The sequence below is a fragment of the Brugia malayi genome, assembly GCF_000002995.4.
Source record: "Brugia malayi strain FR3 genome assembly, contig: Bm_v4_Chr3_scaffold_001, whole genome shotgun sequence".
NCBI lineage: Eukaryota > Metazoa > Nematoda > Chromadorea > Rhabditida > Onchocercidae > Brugia > Brugia malayi.
Genome location: NW_025062477.1, coordinates 9894069 through 9912101, shown reverse-complemented (window position 1 = coordinate 9912101; position 18033 = coordinate 9894069). Strand labels below are relative to the sequence as shown.

Genomic DNA, 18033 nt, shown 5'->3' with positions numbered 1-18033 from the left:
ATGAAACTTAGAGGAGAGCGGAAGACGCACAGGAAGAAGGAAAAGAAATTGCAAATGGAATAATACATAAGCTGATCATTGCATTTTCACTGTGAAAACGAACGATCTGTTTGTATTTTGTTACCTTCTACTTCACTCTTCTTTCTACATATTATCAATCATTCCCTTCAACTGGACCGGTACATGGTCATTGGTTCACTCTTCTATTCGGTTATTCATTCTATAAATTATTCCTTTTCACAGTCCTGTTTTTATCACTTCAATTTAATTCAAATCATTCAGAAACTTTTATATCTTTTTTGAACCTGATTTTCATCTAGCAGTATTTTGAAATTGTCTTCATTTTTGGATGATCACCGTAGAAGAAATATGAATTTTTATATTTCTTTTTTGACGAAAGTTGAAACGAATACTATAATCAAAAGAATTTATTTTGCGTCATTCAAATCTATGAGAAAATTTTGTAACTTAATAATTATTATGCTATCATATGTTTTTTTTTGCTCTGGAAAAGTAATTGACATAATTACAATTCTTAATATAAGAAAACTTTGACAGTTAGAAATGCGGATGTAAATTACAAATATGCACTTATTTTTTTTTTTTTTGTTAGAAGATTTCTTGGCTAAAAATTACCTAAATTTAAGGGCAATTTCACATAAGACATTTAATCAGCTTTCTTAAATTTGTAAATCACGAACTACTCGAATTTTAATTAACTTCTCCGATACGATTTATCATAGCTGCCGAATATTGCAATCAAGATATAAATGTCATGGAACTAAAAAAGGCAAGTTGAAACCATTCTTGGCGATAAATGTAGTAAAGTTTTTCGATATTAAAACCCCGAATAATTTTTACAAGCAGGAAAACTTACTTTGCATATAGATGTAATTACATTGAAAGGAATAAATTCCATAAAAAAGAAAACACATAGAAAGGAATCTGTAGAACAAGCATTAAAGACAATACTCTTCTATCACCTTTCGGAAAAAGGCGCTGAAGGCGGGCAAAAGCAAATTTTGAAGCAATATTTTTATTGATTCTCCGTCATTTGCCTAATAGTGGCTTTCTACAAATTAGAAGAATATATGATTTGCCAGTTTAGTCAATTAAAATATAATGAGAAATGATAGATTTATCCAGAAGATACCCTGCATACATCTCGCATTCTAGAACTCAACCACTTCTTTCTTTCTTTTTTATTATTTTCTTCACACGAAATTCCCCACACAGGGTTTATTGTTTTCTTGTATCTTTCTGACTTTCTGATGATAATGATGAGAAATGATAAGAATGAGTTCACGACTGGTCTATTTCTTTTTTACCCCCAATATTTTTGTCGCTCTACATCATTTTAATTTGCAGATCGACCGGAAAAGCTTTTGGAACTTGCTATCTCCATTTAGAATGAATCAGCCCAACCACAATAAGTTCAGAAATTTACAAGTAGTTTACGAAAAATTTTCGAGAACAGTTTGATTTTTCATCTCTTCCTTAAAACAAAACAAATTTACATATTATTCAGCTCTATGTTTGATGACATTTGAGAATTTTTTGAAATGTTTGTTTCGAAAAATTAGGAAGAATTTGCTTCGAACCATAAAAAAATTATAATTTTTGTTCTAAAATATTTGTTTTTGATGGGTAAGTACACAGGAACGGCAGGAAAATGCCTCCTTCAGTAGATCGTTAAGGCCGCAAAATTTTTAGCGGAAAAGTTTTTGTTTGACGTATTTTGTTCCCTCTTTAATTCAATGAGAGCTTTAAACTTTTTAAAAATTTTTTTCTGTGCAATGCAGTGTCCCAGAGGAAAAAAGTTATTTCACAGAAAATTCTATATTTCACAAGTTGAATCCTCGTTTTGTCTCCTTTCGTCGAAATAACTGATTCTTTTTTCAACCAATTTTACCTGAACTGTCCCGAAATATTTATATAAATAGGACATTGCTTTCTTGCAACAGCCTTATTCTTTAAAATAATATTTGGTCTAAAAAGTGGATCATTTTTAAGAAGCTCTTAATTACTAAAAATAAATTTATTACCTGTAACGTGGAATGAAGGAAGACACAAGTGTTAAGTAAATTTTAAGCTGTGACCTCGGCAAAAAACATTACATTTGTTAAATAAGATACCATAGCAACCCCCCGCTTTTAGCAGGAATGATTTCTCGGAGCAAAGTACAGTTGCACTAAATGGCAGAGGTTCCTGCATCCCACATACTCTTCTCTTCCCTTCACTTCATCCCACACAGAAAGGCTTTATTTATATATATATAAATAAATATACATACTTCATATATAAACATGGAGAGGGAAGAACTGTGTTGCAAGGGAGAGAGGTGAGAAGGAGAAGAAAGGTGCACAGAGTACGATTACATATAAATAAAATCGATGCAGTTGCGCCGTTCATTTGGTAAGGTCGTATTTTATTTATATGCCTGGTCTTAGCCAAGACAACATTGGCCAGTTTTTCTTCAGCATCTTCTGTCTATATATAGTTAGAATTGAGTTAAGATTACGCATAGATGCATGAAGCAAAAAAACTGAAAATGAAGTTCATTTCAAATGAGGCGTTGTTGTTGCAACTTCTGTTTTTGAGTATAAATATAATTTTGATCAATTGATGTTTTTCAGTCCTCTTCTAACATATCTATATCTATATATACATATAGATATAGATATGGCAGCACTGCTATTTACAATTTTTTTTCTGCTACCTTTAAAAAATAGAAATTGATAAATAATAATTTTGTTGAATTTCTGACTATCCCCGCTTCTATAAATTATCTTTTGCAACTATCAAGAAAACAGCAACTACTGTTGGTGCTTATTGTAATGGGACATCTAGCAAAATATAATGGAAGTATTGATAAAGGTTCAAGCCTAGGAGTGGGAATTTCGTTTCTTTTTTTAAAAAAAAAATTCAGATACCGAAAAATAAGAAGAGGTCAAGAACAAAAATCTCTGGAGACAATCAATTTGGTTTTTAGATTTATCGCAAAAAGTATTGGTCTTAATTGTATTTAGAAGCTGAGTCACTTGTGGTAAACCAAAAGAAAAGCAATTAATAATTGAAAGAACGTAGTTTGTTGAGTCGTAAGATTTAGTTTCATAATTGAAATGAAGCAGATTTTGTGAAAATAAATTACTGTAAATGAATTTTTTCGCAAAATAAGAATTGTTTATGACATCTGCTTTGATTTCTCATATCCCTTTGATTTATGCTACCATGCCTACCAAAATTCAAATATTTATCAAATAGAAAAATTGATTCAGCAAATAAATATCTATTAAATCACTACAGTATCGCAGCAATCTTACTATTCACTAGATAGATTAGAATATCAATCTACTGAGAACATTTAACGCTTCAAGGGGAAATAGTGTGACACAATAAATAAACCATATTCTTAAGCGAAATACGCCTTTTAAAAGTTGAGGGAGGCTCTTTGCAATATACTCTGAATTAATTCTTCGAGTGCTGAAACTTTGTTCTGCTCCAGTTACTTCCGGTATCTTAATTTGTGATTCAGAATTTGCAGAACAAATCCATGTAATAATCTTTCGATCATTTAATTTCATCATTTAGTACAGATTGTCAAATTTTTCTTGCTGATACATTTGATTAATAGAAGAAGATATGATTTTAAAATGATCATTTCGATAGTGGTGTCCTTACGAGATGGTTATTTGTCAGCTTATTAACATCTAGCTTCAATTTTGTCAGAGCAATGGAAAAGAAATTTTCCTTCCTAATTGTTTTCCATAACTCAAATCAGATCCAAAGAAAACCCTCATCCCAAGATAAATTTTATTGTATTTGAATAATGTTATTAGAAATCCTATATTTGATTCTGGGTATTAAGCAACTAGAGCTCTAGAAATCAGATAAACTGTGAGAGCAAGTGAATTGAAATTTATTAAAAACGACTCGTCTGCTCAGATTAAAACAAAGATATTATTTAATTTTGAAATGCAATTTACATCATGCGAACGGGTATGGTAGTTTACCAAAACTTGCAGTTATATATTTGCCTGAATTCACCGTACCCCTTCAATCACTCACCGTAGGACACACAGGAATGGATGAAAAAGCGGTCTTTTATCCTTTCCCACCAACATTTGTTGAGTCCTTTCATGTGCAACGAGAACTGAGTTTCAGCTCTGCGCCGATTGCGCTTTTGTTATTATATTTTTATTTCAGCATTCTTCACGTAACAATTCATCTATTTCTGTTTTTTCCTTATGATTTCAGACCGATTTTGGCACTCGTAAGCAACAAATCATTCTTTCATGCGCGTTCTTGTTGGAATAAATTTGCCAAATGCTGTGTCCGTTTTACTCACTCTTAAAAATTAATCAGGTTGAAAGAGGAAATATAGGAATAATTATATCAAAACCATAGATCAGTTTTTGTTGTTACTTAAGTTACATTTGTATGTAGGTAAATTAAATTAAATTAAGTATAGATAGAAAATGCAGTGAGCAAGTGCACAAGGATAATTTCAGGAATGATAATTCTATTAATATGAATTTCAGTGAGTGTCAGGTAAATGGTTATATGTCAGACAGTTAACTGAAACAAGTAATTAAACATTTTAGAGTAATTAGCACAAATTGTACTTTTCGAAAGTCTCAGAAATATAATTAGTAATATGCAAGTACATTCTGAAGATGGAGTTGTTAAACGATCTATTTATTTGCTGAGTTTAGAGTGTCAGTGGGCATTATTCTGTCACTTCATTGCTAAATTGAAGGCAGAGAGAAACTAAACATCTTTCTATCTTTTCTGCCCCTCCCAAAATTACCTGAGTGTCATCTATCTCTTTTAATTTTATCACATAAAAAAGGCTGAAACTGCCAAGTAACATTTATGGTGTCACCGCCGTTTTTCGAGAAATCTATTTAATTTGATGTATATGTGTATACATGCATATGCCGATAGCATAGCATGTCGTGTCACAACAGCGCTCTCAATCGGTATGCGAAAAGTGCATGGCTGTGTCGCCTTACTGTTGCCAGTGGCTCTGTTTGGAAATCGTTCAGATCATTAATTCTGTTGACTTTTTTATGGAATAGGTGTCCTGTGTGAAGTAAGTCACAAATTAGCGCTTTTCAAAGAAATGCGTTCAACAGGATCTTTTAAATTTAGATGTGCATTTACATACGTACGTATGTAGTGTGTGTGTGTGTGTGTTGAACAAATATATTATAACTTAAGGTTATCACAATTGCGCGATTATATAAAAATGGACTTCATTTTTTCATCTATTTCTGGTTGCTTTTACTTGCAAATATGTATTATTATTGCATAGAAAATATTAATAATAAATTAGTCGTTTTGATGAATCTACCAGATATATCCAATTAAAGTACCAGTTTACACAGCGGTTGTGATTACGAACTAAATAGGCACACCTTCCTAGAGAGACAGAGATGGAGAGAGAGGGAGAAAGGAAGGAATCTATCAGTGTCCTGTTTAAAATCCAAATTCGAATTAGTGGAAAATAAAATCTGCAGAAGATGACTTATGTCATGATATTGATATATTTAAGATTATAGCTGAACATTCATTTCTTTGTTTTTCGTACTTTCCATTTTGCAAAAACTGCTCTACTAAAATTAAAATTCTCAAACACTGCGATGTCCTTTTTCATTTCTCCTTTTCCTGGAGGGAGATTTTTAAATTAGATCATGCAGCTAAACTTTGGTGTTTATATCAACAATTACCAACAACCACCCATTGGTAAATTGATCACTAATCCACTTCTCAGACATTCACAGATTCATTTCCGTAAAACCTCTTGTGAGAGTTACAGGAAAAGAAGTACAAACAAGTATGAAAATAAACAAAATAAACTACTGATTGCGATGTTATTTAACCGAAGGATGATTATTTGTACACTGACAAAAAGTACTCGATAGATCGCTGAGGTTTCCATTCCTTACTACTGGAACGAAATTGGTGCTTACTGTTGGGAAATATATGCAATAGCTTATTAGTCAGTTAACATTTTTTGCTTTTCAATAACTAATTTTCTTAATGGTTAGGTTAGCCACACGATGTATCTGCAACATAACATTCTCTCTTACCTATCATTTGAAATAACTGATCTATCTACCATATGTGAGTTAACATGTCTTTTTCCATAAAAAAGTTCTCGAATGAAAAAGAAATTCTTTTCTATCTCTTTTGCTTCTTCCTCTTTTTCAGTTTAATTCACTGCTTGGAGAAGTACAAACGTCCTTTCACCGATTGTTCTTTCATTCTTCTAAATAATGGATATTAAAATATGCATTTTTATCGCTTATAAAATTCATTTCCCTTTGGTATTACACCTGCAGAGATGGTCCGGAATTGCGTAGATTTTATATGTATAGGAAACTTATAAATTTTTTATATAGAAAACTTATAAGTTGTAAAATTCAAAAATTTTACCTTCTTCTATATACCATCTATTTCTTTCCCTTTCCAGATTATCTTCACAGTTTTAGTCGGTAAAAAAATCCTTGAAAATTTCTCTCCACATTCTCTTAAACCATTATGTTATACGTCTTCATGTAAAATGCAAAAGAATAACTTATTAATTTTCAAAACTATATTTGGGATTCATCCTCATTCTCAGTTAAGAGCGCTGCAGTTTTGACTTCGATTACTGAAAATCCGATATTTTGAATATTGCATTTCACTCAACATTCTTTATAAAATCTTGAAATAACCAGAAGTTTCAGTAATACTGATAAGCCTTTTTAGACAAGCCTTTTTTTTTTTTTTTTAGAAAATCAAAGGTCACTTCATGTTTTGTGATGTGATACTGACTGCATTTATTATAATGCAGTTAGAGATGAGTAGCAGAAATGATAGTCCAAACGACCTCTCCGCCCCTTCTCCACTTAACAAAAGCAATTGGACTACTGTCCCACTCTTTCTTTCTTCAATTACTCAAATAACCGAGGTAGAGGCCATACAAATTTCGTTGAAAAATAAGAGTGTTCATCAAACACTCAACTTTTGGCTTAAATTCATCTGGTCACCTTATCTGGAAATGCCAATTTTTAGGTATTTCTTACCAACTTAATACATGTAATATTATTTTTATGTAAATTTAGTCAATACGATTACGGTTTGTGGTAAACAGTTGCGTCTTCTACGGCTATCATCAAAATATTTCTTTTTTTAAAACGTGCTTTCTAGAACTGGTAGGACGAGATGAATCTGTTTACGGTGGAGCAGCTAGAACTAATCAGACGACTGCGCTTAACGGGTATTACACCTGAAGCTGTTCTTGAGGTAAACTTTTTCTCAAATCTTTTAGACTTCATATTATTTCTTGTGATAGAAATTTGTTTTTCAACCAGTTCTATTAGCTATAAATGTAGCGCTACCATCGAGAACTATACCGTACTGGACAGAAAATAATAACGCGCTGTATCTATCGGGAATGTTCGGTTCTTAATCCCAAATCACCCTCAATATATTCGATAACGACTATCAACGTTTTCAAATATCGAGTGGTACAAATTCAATATCACCAACATCTTTAAGTGTTACTGTTTCAATCTTCACCCCAATATCTTTCTGCTTTGTGCTACTAGCTTCATAATAATTTTTGACTGGAAAACTAAAAACTGCTTAATAACAATTGCCTCTCTGAATTCATATGTTGCAACCAACCTTTCAGTCCCAGTCTTTCGGAGCATCGATGAAAAAAAGCAGAAGAGTCAGTGAAAGCCGCCAAACTTCTGGGAAAATATATCGTGAGCCTGTTTTTTGAGTGCTTACAACAAAATTACTTAGCTGTGCTATCCAAAATTGTTAATTTGCTTTAATAATAATAGAAGAAAGCCTATCACGTCGTCTGAAAAATGGAGAAGCTAGAAATAGAAACAATTAACTTGAAATACACTCAAGGAGCAAACTTCTCTAATTACCAAATTTCAAAATTTTGATTTAACAGTATATGAGAAAGCACCAACTTTTACTTTCTTACGTACTGTCGCGCTCACTTGAACAAGGTAATTCAAGAAGGTCAAAAAACTAAAACTTTTTCCAGAAACTCATAGACGGGAAATCATTATTTTTCCTAATCCAAAATCAATACTATTCTTTCAAAATCTTTGATATTCGGCTATTTAAATAAGGCTGTCAATTTTTCTATTGTGTCAGTAATTTTATTATGATATATATTGGAAAAATGTAGGCATATATAAATTTATTTTAGGATAAATTGTAGGAGAAGCTTTAAAGACTTGGAACTTTTTCCAGAAAATGTAGAAGTTTTAGTATTTAAACTCATTTAATTTCTTCAAGATAAACAAAACATATTGCTAAAGATCATGCTGGATTCATTTTTTAAACAACAATTCCACATAATTTCCATTCACTTTATCTTATTGTTTTCTACGCTGCACAAATTCTCAATACCAATCAATCACTTCGGTTTGTTACACAGTAATTTTACTTCAGTAATTAATCACCACTGTACTTTTCAAGGATTGTTAAATTGTAATCTTGCTGGGCATACCTGTTAACCACTTATACCTTCAAATACTTCAAAAAGAAAAGAGAAAGGATGCAGCTTCTTTTCCAGTTACATGCACATATATTTTGAACAAATATGTGCATATTTTATCAATATATTACAGGAACTCTTTAGAAATTAATGAACTTTCTCATAATTTAGATGTATCTCATACTTTATTGCACAAAATCTAACATATATGGAAGGGATAAAGCAGCAATGATTAAGATAAGATCACAATTCACTGATAAGGAGAGTGAAGGGTATCAGTATCTTCTTGCTTGTCAATACGATAACACGGATCTAACCATGCATTTCCTTTTTTATTGACGTATTCATTCTTATCCTAAAAATAATGAAAATTATGGGGGAAATGAATTTTGATTTATTACTGGTAAAGGGAGGGAAAAGCAAAGATTTGAGTGGATGTCAAGGACTGATATGAAAAATATCTGAACTGATTGGTATTAGAACCAAGTGAGTGTGTAAGCCTTGTTTTATTGCTTTGCAAGATCAATAAATGAAGAATGAATAGTTTGTTGCAGAAACAAAAATGAGTGAATTTATGAGCAGAAAATGACATTAAATTAAAAACTATTGAATAAAGCAGTTTATAGTAAATTGATTTGATAAGAGTTAAGAAATAGAAATAAGGCTGCTGTTACTTTTCAAACTGCTGAAATTATTTAGGGTCGTTTATTCTGAGTTGACAATTAACTAGCTGAGCTTAAAACACCTGTCGTTCACTTATATGTTCCCAGTAACTTTGAACTTGTATTGAATATAACTGTATTACGTGTTTGCTTTTAACAAGTATTCTATTGCGTAAAGTAAAGACTTTAAGCAGTATTTCATATGATAAGCAAAGATGATCAGAAATTTGCTGAAGGCGTTTGGAAGTGGTTGATATCTTGTCTGAACTGAGTTAGAATGACCTTTAAGGTATATTTGAACGCTTCTAAGATTTTGATTTCCAAATTATTTCCTTTCCTTTCCAATCGCGGTTTTTATATGTGCTTTATGTTCACTGTGCTTTCTGATCTGAAATCACTCTTTGTTTCATTTCTATCAAAAGTATTTCTTATACAAAATTACTTTTATTAAGTGTACAATCAGAGTTCTCTAGTAATCAATTAAACTGGGAAATGCTTTTCAACGGTCAGTTAGTCTACACAATTTTAACATCTTAGATGATCATATTAATGAAGATAAGTTTGCAGGCATTTAGAGCACTAGAACAAATAGAAGCAGATTTGGATGCAGCCCGAATTCAGACAGCAGCTTTGGCAGCTCTCATTGCACCGGCCACAAAGATGTTCCAGTTCGATGATGGTGCCAATACTTTCGAATTAAGCAGTCCGATCTTGTTGCAACATCTCAGAAATCAGGTTTTTCTTCTTTTTAAGGAGATGCTGATGTAATTCATTCTAACAAGAAAAATCAAATTATTTATCTGATCCTCTTAGCAAACTATAATTTAGAGTTTCAAGTGTGAGTTGTTTCGACATTAGCCTTTATGAACAAAATGAATAGTTTTTGCAGAAGATTAAAAATGAAAAAAAGAACTCAGATAAAAAATTAAACTCGATTTTTAATTACCATATAACAGCAATAACCAGCTCTCACTACGTGTTGCTGATTCTGTATCTCTTGACAAGTGGTGATAAAAGCTAACTTTTTCCATCTATTATTTTCGTCCCTTTTATTGTTTTTCATTTTTTCCTCTCCATTGTTTTTAATTCCTAGTTTTAATGATCATCATATCTAGGTAGTTTAATATTTCATCTTAAGGAAGATAGAACAGGATAAATCCATTCTTTATCACTATCATTTCTACAACTTCTTTTTCCTTCGTTAATTTTTCTTTTTCACTTAATATATGAAATTTGCAAAGAAGGATGACCAACTGCTTACTTTAGGTATTTTATTCAATAAATTAATTGCATTAATAAGTATCTAAAAGATATTTTGATCTCGTCTAACAATGCTGCAGACTGATTCTACTACCTCTTCAGATTCTGGCGATAGATTCATTTTTGGATTAGCAATAAAATATAAGGTTAATGAAGAAAGTTGTGGAACACAATGATACTCATGTGCAGCTTTTTTTGTTACCGTTTTGCTTAATTTTCATAATAAAAAATCGATCTACCTTTCTTCCACCTTAGTGTATCTAATCCATTTTGAAGACTTCCTTTCTTTTAATCCCTTTCTTTTAATATCAAATCATCAGAATCATTCAAAACAAAAAGTACACTTCTCATTTTTGAAAAGAGAATTTTTCTTTGTTAAATTTACACTTTATTCATTTATTTTTCAAGAATTCGACATTTTACAAAAACGTATTTACTCCACTAGAATTCTCTATTCACTTCAGTTGAAGAATATCGATGAAATTATTAAAAAATAATTCTGCAAGAAGTGGCTTCTTTCTTTAACTTATGTTCTCAATTATTTAAGATTAATTTAGTTCATAAAATAAATTTAACCAAACTAATTTATTTTCGGGCAAAAATGACTCCAAAATTTAAATGATTATGAGTGAAGTCAATATAAAAACAACAATGAATACAAATCTTTCTAAAATATGAAGAAGTACTAAAAACGCTTTCTACGATAGAGGAAACAATTTTAAGAATGCTTGTCTCAGTTTTTATATCTTATTAATAAAGTTAATGATTGCTTTTGCATTGTTGTCACTGATTTCCAATCTCTCAGTTTGACCATTTCTTTGTTTCAGTATTCTGTTTATCTGATTTCCACTTTTATCATTTTTTCCTGTTGCAAAAATGATAGATGGATTTTTCTTGCTTTTCATAGAAATTAAAAGGATTATCTAGCTAAATTCTTTATGCTGATGAGCGATAGTCATCATGTATTAGAATTGATAGCACAGATATTGGATGTCAGAGAGTAACATTTCCAGTCCAGTGTGACTGTTCAGTCATCAACGTTTTTCATTAAGCTAAGTTAGACTTATAACAAAATTATTACTGATTTTTAGCTTGAAGCCGTAGAGTCAGAGGCTGAAGAAATTGCTCTAATTGATCTTTTTCTTTTCTAAACTGTTATTTTCTCGTTTGGATTTGTGATAGCACAGTAAAAGTTTATCAAATCTTACACATTTACGTATTTTGTCACAAACTCACTGTTAAAAACATGTTGGGAGAAAAGGAAGAGGCTTTTTTGAGTATGCAATTCTTTCTTTACTTATCACGAAGATAATTTCTTTTGCTCTTCATCTTCCTCCTTTCCTTCTCATCATCCCATACACGCTTCTTGTCTTCTCGATCGTGGTCAGTGACACCTGCATTTGATGTGAATTAATTACTTTCTTCCTTCATATAATCAATCTTGATATCAACTGCTGAAACATTTCTTGTCGAAAATGTACTTTCAGATTTACTATGTCGAAGGACGATTTTTATTTCGACTGTTCTTCTTTTCCCTTAATTTTTCCACTTGGTAGTATCAGGAAGGGAACAGCGAATAGAAGTTCCTTTCTTGTAATGTACGAACAGTGATATTGTAGTGGACGGAATGGATAAAAAAAATTGAATTCAAAGATATTTGGTAGCAGTAGTCTCCGGATTACAATATATAAACCTTCCTATTTTCAACGTGCTTGAGTCTTCAGTTGCTGATATTCTTTGGTACTTGATCTCATTAACTTTTCTAGGCTCCAGTACCTGTTACTATAAATGCATCATCTTCTCCGTCTCTGCCAACTACGTCACCAGACCGATGTACTGTCCAGAATTCTTTACCTCTTTCAACAACTGCGAGTGGCACGACATCCACCAGTGCAAACGATGCGGCAACATCAGCGGTAGCTACTGCTACAGCTCCGATACCTCCTGCTTGCATTCTCGGACAGTATAATTTCGAAGGTTCTTCGCCTTCTAACTGTCGACCAATCCGTTCGCAAAGGACACCGATGCGTGAAATTACAACTTTAGATGACCCTAGTGAATTGGATGAATTTATGCAGCAGGGCGAAGAAGCGTGCATACTGGATATGAAAAAGTTTATCACACAATTTTCACTTAGGCAGACTACAGTTGCTATGATGACGGGTTAGCTTACACAGATTTTCAGTAATATTGCTTTCGGTGGAACTATCAAACGTGTAAAGTTCCATTAAGTCACCTTCCATGTTAATTTTAATTAAAAACAGTACTTGATCCAACATTGATCCTTATACCTTAGTTTTTTTTTTTTTCTAATAATATTACTTAATAATTACTTTCCAAAATTCAGGAGTTTCACAGCCATACATTTCAAAACTGCTCAATGGTAATCATCGTGAATTGTCGCTACGTTGTCGAAAAAATATATATTCATGGTATCTGAATTGTAGGCGGCATCCAGAGAAACTTTGTAAGTCGAGTTTAATATAAAATCCACTAACCTTTTTAGTCTGCAATTGCAATTAGCAAGATTCAAAAAACTTGAAAAAATCCTTTTTCAGCTTCTTTCCTTGCCGATCCATCCACTCGTTTGGAGACAAATGGTGATGGTGAATTGATTCCGCAACGTCGTGAACGATATGTTTTTCGCCCGATTTTAATCAGAATTTTAGAGGGTTTCTTTGCTCAAACACCATTTCCAGATTTAAATCGTCGAATCGAGATTGCTACTGCCTGTAATCAGGCATTACAGATAGATAAGAAAGGTATGTTAAAAAAATCATTGTTAGTGTTATGTTATTTTACACATTTTTCACATTTGACTAATTGCTTTGTAGATAAGTTATTCGAATTCAGGCTTGAAAGATACTATCTGTAGGGGTTGGATTGATGCCAAAGGAAGTAGTATCACCACAAGTTGTTGCAAACTGGTTTGCCAACAAGCGAAAGGAGTTGCGTCGGCGTTCTAATGATGAGTGTAATGAGGCTAATAATGCGAATCTGTCACAAGTCGTAAGCTAATCTTGTATATTTTTTTGTGTTCTAAAGTTATTGTTTTAACGTCGTTTTATTATGGAAAAAGAGAAAAATAGGTGAAATTTTGAGGAAAAAGTTATAAAGGAATGAATTTCATTTCCGCACGAATTTACTTTTTGATAGCGATGTTTACTAGCAAAGAGTCGAACTTGAGTTCATAGAAATCTTTTTCCCTTGAAGGAAGTATATTTTCAGAGCTCACCTGATGCTATTTCATCACCATCACCAACAGCTAGTATATCAAATACACCAATGGAGACAGATCGAATAGGTCTGGACGACCGAATCGTTGCATCGATAGCTACCTCCGTTCCTATATCCGTCCCAGCTGTCCGACCAGGAAACAGTCCAATTGAAATCGAAACAAGCCTTTTCTCATCGTTTGCGCATCAGCAACAGACAACGCTTGTGCAAACGTTGACGAATCCAAATAATTTTTGTCCCAAACCAGATCCAGAATCACCTATATCAGCGGCGTTACCAATTGCATCAACTAATTGTACTAATATAGATGATACGGGTCGTGATTCGGTAGATCCAACAGTGCAGCAGTTGCAACAGCCGTCGGATGGATCAACATCTTCAGCAGGTCAATGCTTAGCAGAAATACAATGCCAATTAGATCTGGTGAATAATTCGGTATTGGCATTAGTAAACCCATACAATAATCAAATCCACAGTTCGGTTATAAAGGTTGAACAAACTGCTGAATGATAATTAGAAGATTCATCTTCTACTGAATTGAATAAATTTCTTTCTGAATTTATTTCCTTTTCTGAATTATTTTATCCAACCTCTAAACCATATTGAATTACATCTTTTTTTCATAGATAAAAATTACTTTCGATCGATCCCAATTTGGACATCCTTTTAAATTTTCTGAGTGGTCGTAACCGAGGATATTGATGCTTTTATTTAGATTTTTTTATGGCCTGCTTTTAGCAATTTACTGAGAGGAATCTTTAAAAATTCATTTACTGCTATGCCTGCCATGATTGCCATGATTTTGTTTTTCTTTTTTCCTTTGCTTTGTTGTTGCTTTGTGTTATCACCAAATCTATTTATAAGAAGAATTTCGTAGATGTGCATAATCAGTGATTTTATTAGGATAATGATGGATTCGTAAATGCTGTCGATGATTGTATACAAGTCTGTGTACGCTTTTTGGTTCAAATAGTTTCCGAATTTTTAGTTTAAATTTCCACTAATTTTCATATGATTTGTTTTACCAACCTTCTTCATTCAATTAATTTCTTACAAAATACTTGACGATCCACAAAGACCATCTTTTTCAGCAGATTATGCTAGCAGTTTAATTTGTTCTTATCTCCGATTCATGTCTCGTCTGGTAGACCTTTAGCATTTTTTCGTAACAAAGATATAATGATTCATGATTCACTAAACTTGGTATTAAATTCCAGATGTGCAAAGTGGAAAGTTCCTACACTTCAGTTACTTCTCGTTTTATACTTTCAAAGTACACTCTTGAAGGCACATCTTCATTGTTCAAACTAAATGCAAATTAAAAATTCATTTCATTCCTCATTAAAAGCTTGTTATTTCTTAAGGAGATGAATACAAGGAACATTTTCACAATTTATACATTTTCTCTTCTTCAGTAGTTGACTTCTTATGAGTGCTATATACAGTTTGATGTATTCATTTCTTCATAATTTGACACCTCCAATATTCAAAATTTGTTGCTGTTGGACAGGGTTATGTGATTTAATATTTATCATTGATATTTGATATAAAAGTCGTTGTTTTCTTACTACCATTTGTTGTCACTCATTCAATTCGATTTTTTCTTTTTTTTTGAAATAACGAAATAGAACGCCGAATAACCACTTCTGAAATATTTTAAAATTGCTTCTAACTTGCTGCAATGAGGTAACAAGTATTTAATGTCTAAATCATATTTAACTCAGTCATATTCAAATTGCAGAGTATATGTGAATTTTATGTGTGACTTGATTGAGGTGTTGTTGTGCACATTGGTTTATCCGATTTGTTCATACGCGTATTTCTTTTACTTTTTATGTTTTTGTGAATAATTGTGCTCGGGTTTTTAAATTTTAACTTTTATGTAAATTTAATTCGATTACACTTCTGACTTTTTTATTTCATTTTGCTGTGCTTACTTATATCAAAGGAAAACTATTATGCGAATTGAAGTAATTATACAAATAAACATAAAATATTTTAAAACAAACCGAAAAATAAGGTAGTGATAATTTGCTTTGTAAATAAAAAACTTGTGAAATTCGGAATAACGAAACAAAGAACAAGCTTGCAGTGATAAACTGGGCCGATTTAAATTAGGTTATCTTAAATGTAGATTTGCAGAGGAAACGAAATGAAGTAATTTGTTTAAGCGTAGATAAACGATAATTATTAATATAACCTGGAAATTTCTGATTTTTTTGTATTCCGAGAGACTGATATTATAAGAATAAAAGTGATTAAGAAGATGGCAACATAATAGCAAATATAACTGAAAGGATTTGTAAGCTATAATCAAACGAAGACTTCATCGAATGTTCATTTAAAGAACATTTGAGAACTGAGTAGAAGATTGACAACTTATTGTTATTGTCATATCTTCAAATCAAATTTTAAAAATGAGATGAACATATCTGTGTCAGAAGAAATTTTCTGGACTGAAGCTTCCCTTTTTCCCTTATACCTATCCAAACACAAGCATCTTTATCGAAGCATACTATCAACTGCATATCGAGGACTACTTCAAGGAAAATTTAAATAGATCGATTGTGTATGTAATACGTTATAATTACTACACTGCTTAGATTACTTGGAGAAACAAAAAAGCAGGAAAAAATGTATTTACGATTTCATATTGATTATTCGAGCTAATCGTATCGTTCATAATATTAGCATGAATACAATAAAATTGCATAAACAGTGACAATAAAACATGGAAAACCAAATATAGTTAAGACGAAAGTGGTTGAAATTGAATACTGTTATTTTCTATTTCTTTTTTTGCATAGTTACTTATAAGGCGTTTTTCATTTCCCACTGTTTACTTGAATTTATAAATTTTTAAGGAACAGGAGATTGAAAGTTGTTTGATAGACTGAAGATTGGGATGAAGATAAGCTTTTTCCTGATAAGTGTTGATGAAGAAATGAACAGATACATCCAACTGTGATGCAAAAAAACTTAATTGCAAAGAAATTTTTTAAGTTATCATCATGGCTTGAATGTTAAGTTTTACCTTTCAGCTCTACTGCAAGTACTTCGACCATCCATTACTTTCTTCATGACACTTTTCCTGACTGATTCAATAAAGCCATATACTTCCATACTGTTTAATTGCTTTGTTTGATGTAAAGTATCGAGTTGGCTATTCCATAAAACCCAAATATTAATATTTCAAAAGATTTAAATTTACAGTGAAGCCTATAAACAATGTAACTCCTTGCATCTGGATAATCACTGCAAATAGAAGTTAAATAAATTAAGAGCAGTGAAATCTTTTCATTTCTTCATATAATTGCAGAATATTTTATCAAATTCTGACACATTTTGGCACATACAAATTTTCGGAACTATTAAATTCAGCAAGAAAATTTTGAAATAGTTTGGTTACGACATTTAGCTGATCATTATGATTATATTGGATTGAAGAAATAAATTGGAATTACCTTTGCATTACAGGTTTAATTATTTCCTACAAAAGCTTTGATAATCAGTAGAACTGCGAAGTCTCTTAAGGTGGTGATTTTGAATAGTGGATTAGAGGTATTTCTGACAAAGTATTCAGCAGTTTCAGTAAATTAGTTCAAATACATAAGTATATTTATAAAATTAAAATATGCATTGTAATGAAGGATAGCCAAAAAAGAAAATTATTCATGGAACTAGCAATCTCATAAATAGTAGTAACTCATTTGTAAGATCTTGACAAGCTAGAAATTGCTAGAAACCATTGAAAAGCAGTGAGAAAAAAACGCCAAGTTGTAAAATGACTAATTCACAACAATTGCTAGGGTTGTTATACTTCAGTGATCACTTCTTTCGTTTTTTTCATCAATCATTGAAGGAAGTTATCATGTAACAAGTCAGACCGGAGGACAATCAATATTGATTTCCAATGAGTACTAACAGTCCTAGACCCTTTTATTGTTATCACTAGGTAAAGTTATCATTCTTATTATAGAACTTTAACGCCACATATTGGATGCCAAGGACTCCAAACACTTAAATAACGGAAATGTATTCGTCCCTTATTTTATGTCAGTCATTATGTGTTCCGATAATGAATTCAATGAAGAGAATCATGCAATACAACATATTGGCTTCAAATTTTGTAGCCATTCGAAGTCCAGTCTTTTTCAGAAATTATTTTTTCTTATTTCTTCATTTTTTAGGCATGCCAGTAAAGATACAACACAGATATTTAATTCATTTATTGCTTTTGTCAGTGACTAGTTTATTCTTTGTACAATGATATCACTTACAAACAAGCGAAAGGACTTGCATCGGCATTCTAATGATAAGTGTAATGAGACTAATAAAATTTATAATATCACTCATATA

The 18033-nt window shown here is 31.8% G+C and overlaps 2 protein-coding genes across 3 annotated transcripts; one reads left to right on the top strand and one right to left on the bottom strand.

Moving 5' to 3' along the window:
* Positions 1-7212: 7212 nt before the first annotated feature.
* Bma-hmbx-1 (Uncharacterized protein) lies at positions 7213-14184 on the top strand (the record flags this gene model as incomplete). 2 transcript variants are annotated; one of them, XM_043080699.1, is made up of 7 exons in its annotated part: positions 7213-7293; positions 9745-9912; positions 12204-12600; positions 12785-12904; positions 12996-13199; positions 13313-13446; positions 13666-14184. In XM_043080699.1, 7 exons carry the CDS (start codon positions 7213-7215, stop codon positions 14182-14184), a joined length of 1623 nt encoding a protein of 540 aa, XP_042936633.1. The 2 variants fall into 2 exon arrangements, with proteins under 2 accessions (XP_042936633.1, XP_001901489.2); XM_001901454.2 differs by lacking the exon at positions 7213-7293 and having other exon boundaries at positions 9838-9912.
* A 1078-nt stretch (positions 14185-15262) lies between these two features.
* Positions 15263-16797, bottom strand: Bm13644 (Uncharacterized protein; the record flags this gene model as incomplete). Its single annotated transcript, XM_043080698.1, has 2 exons — positions 15263-15320; positions 16709-16797. 2 exons carry the CDS (start codon positions 16795-16797, stop codon positions 15263-15265), a joined length of 147 nt encoding a protein of 48 aa, XP_042936632.1.
* Positions 16798-18033: the final 1236 nt, after the last annotated feature.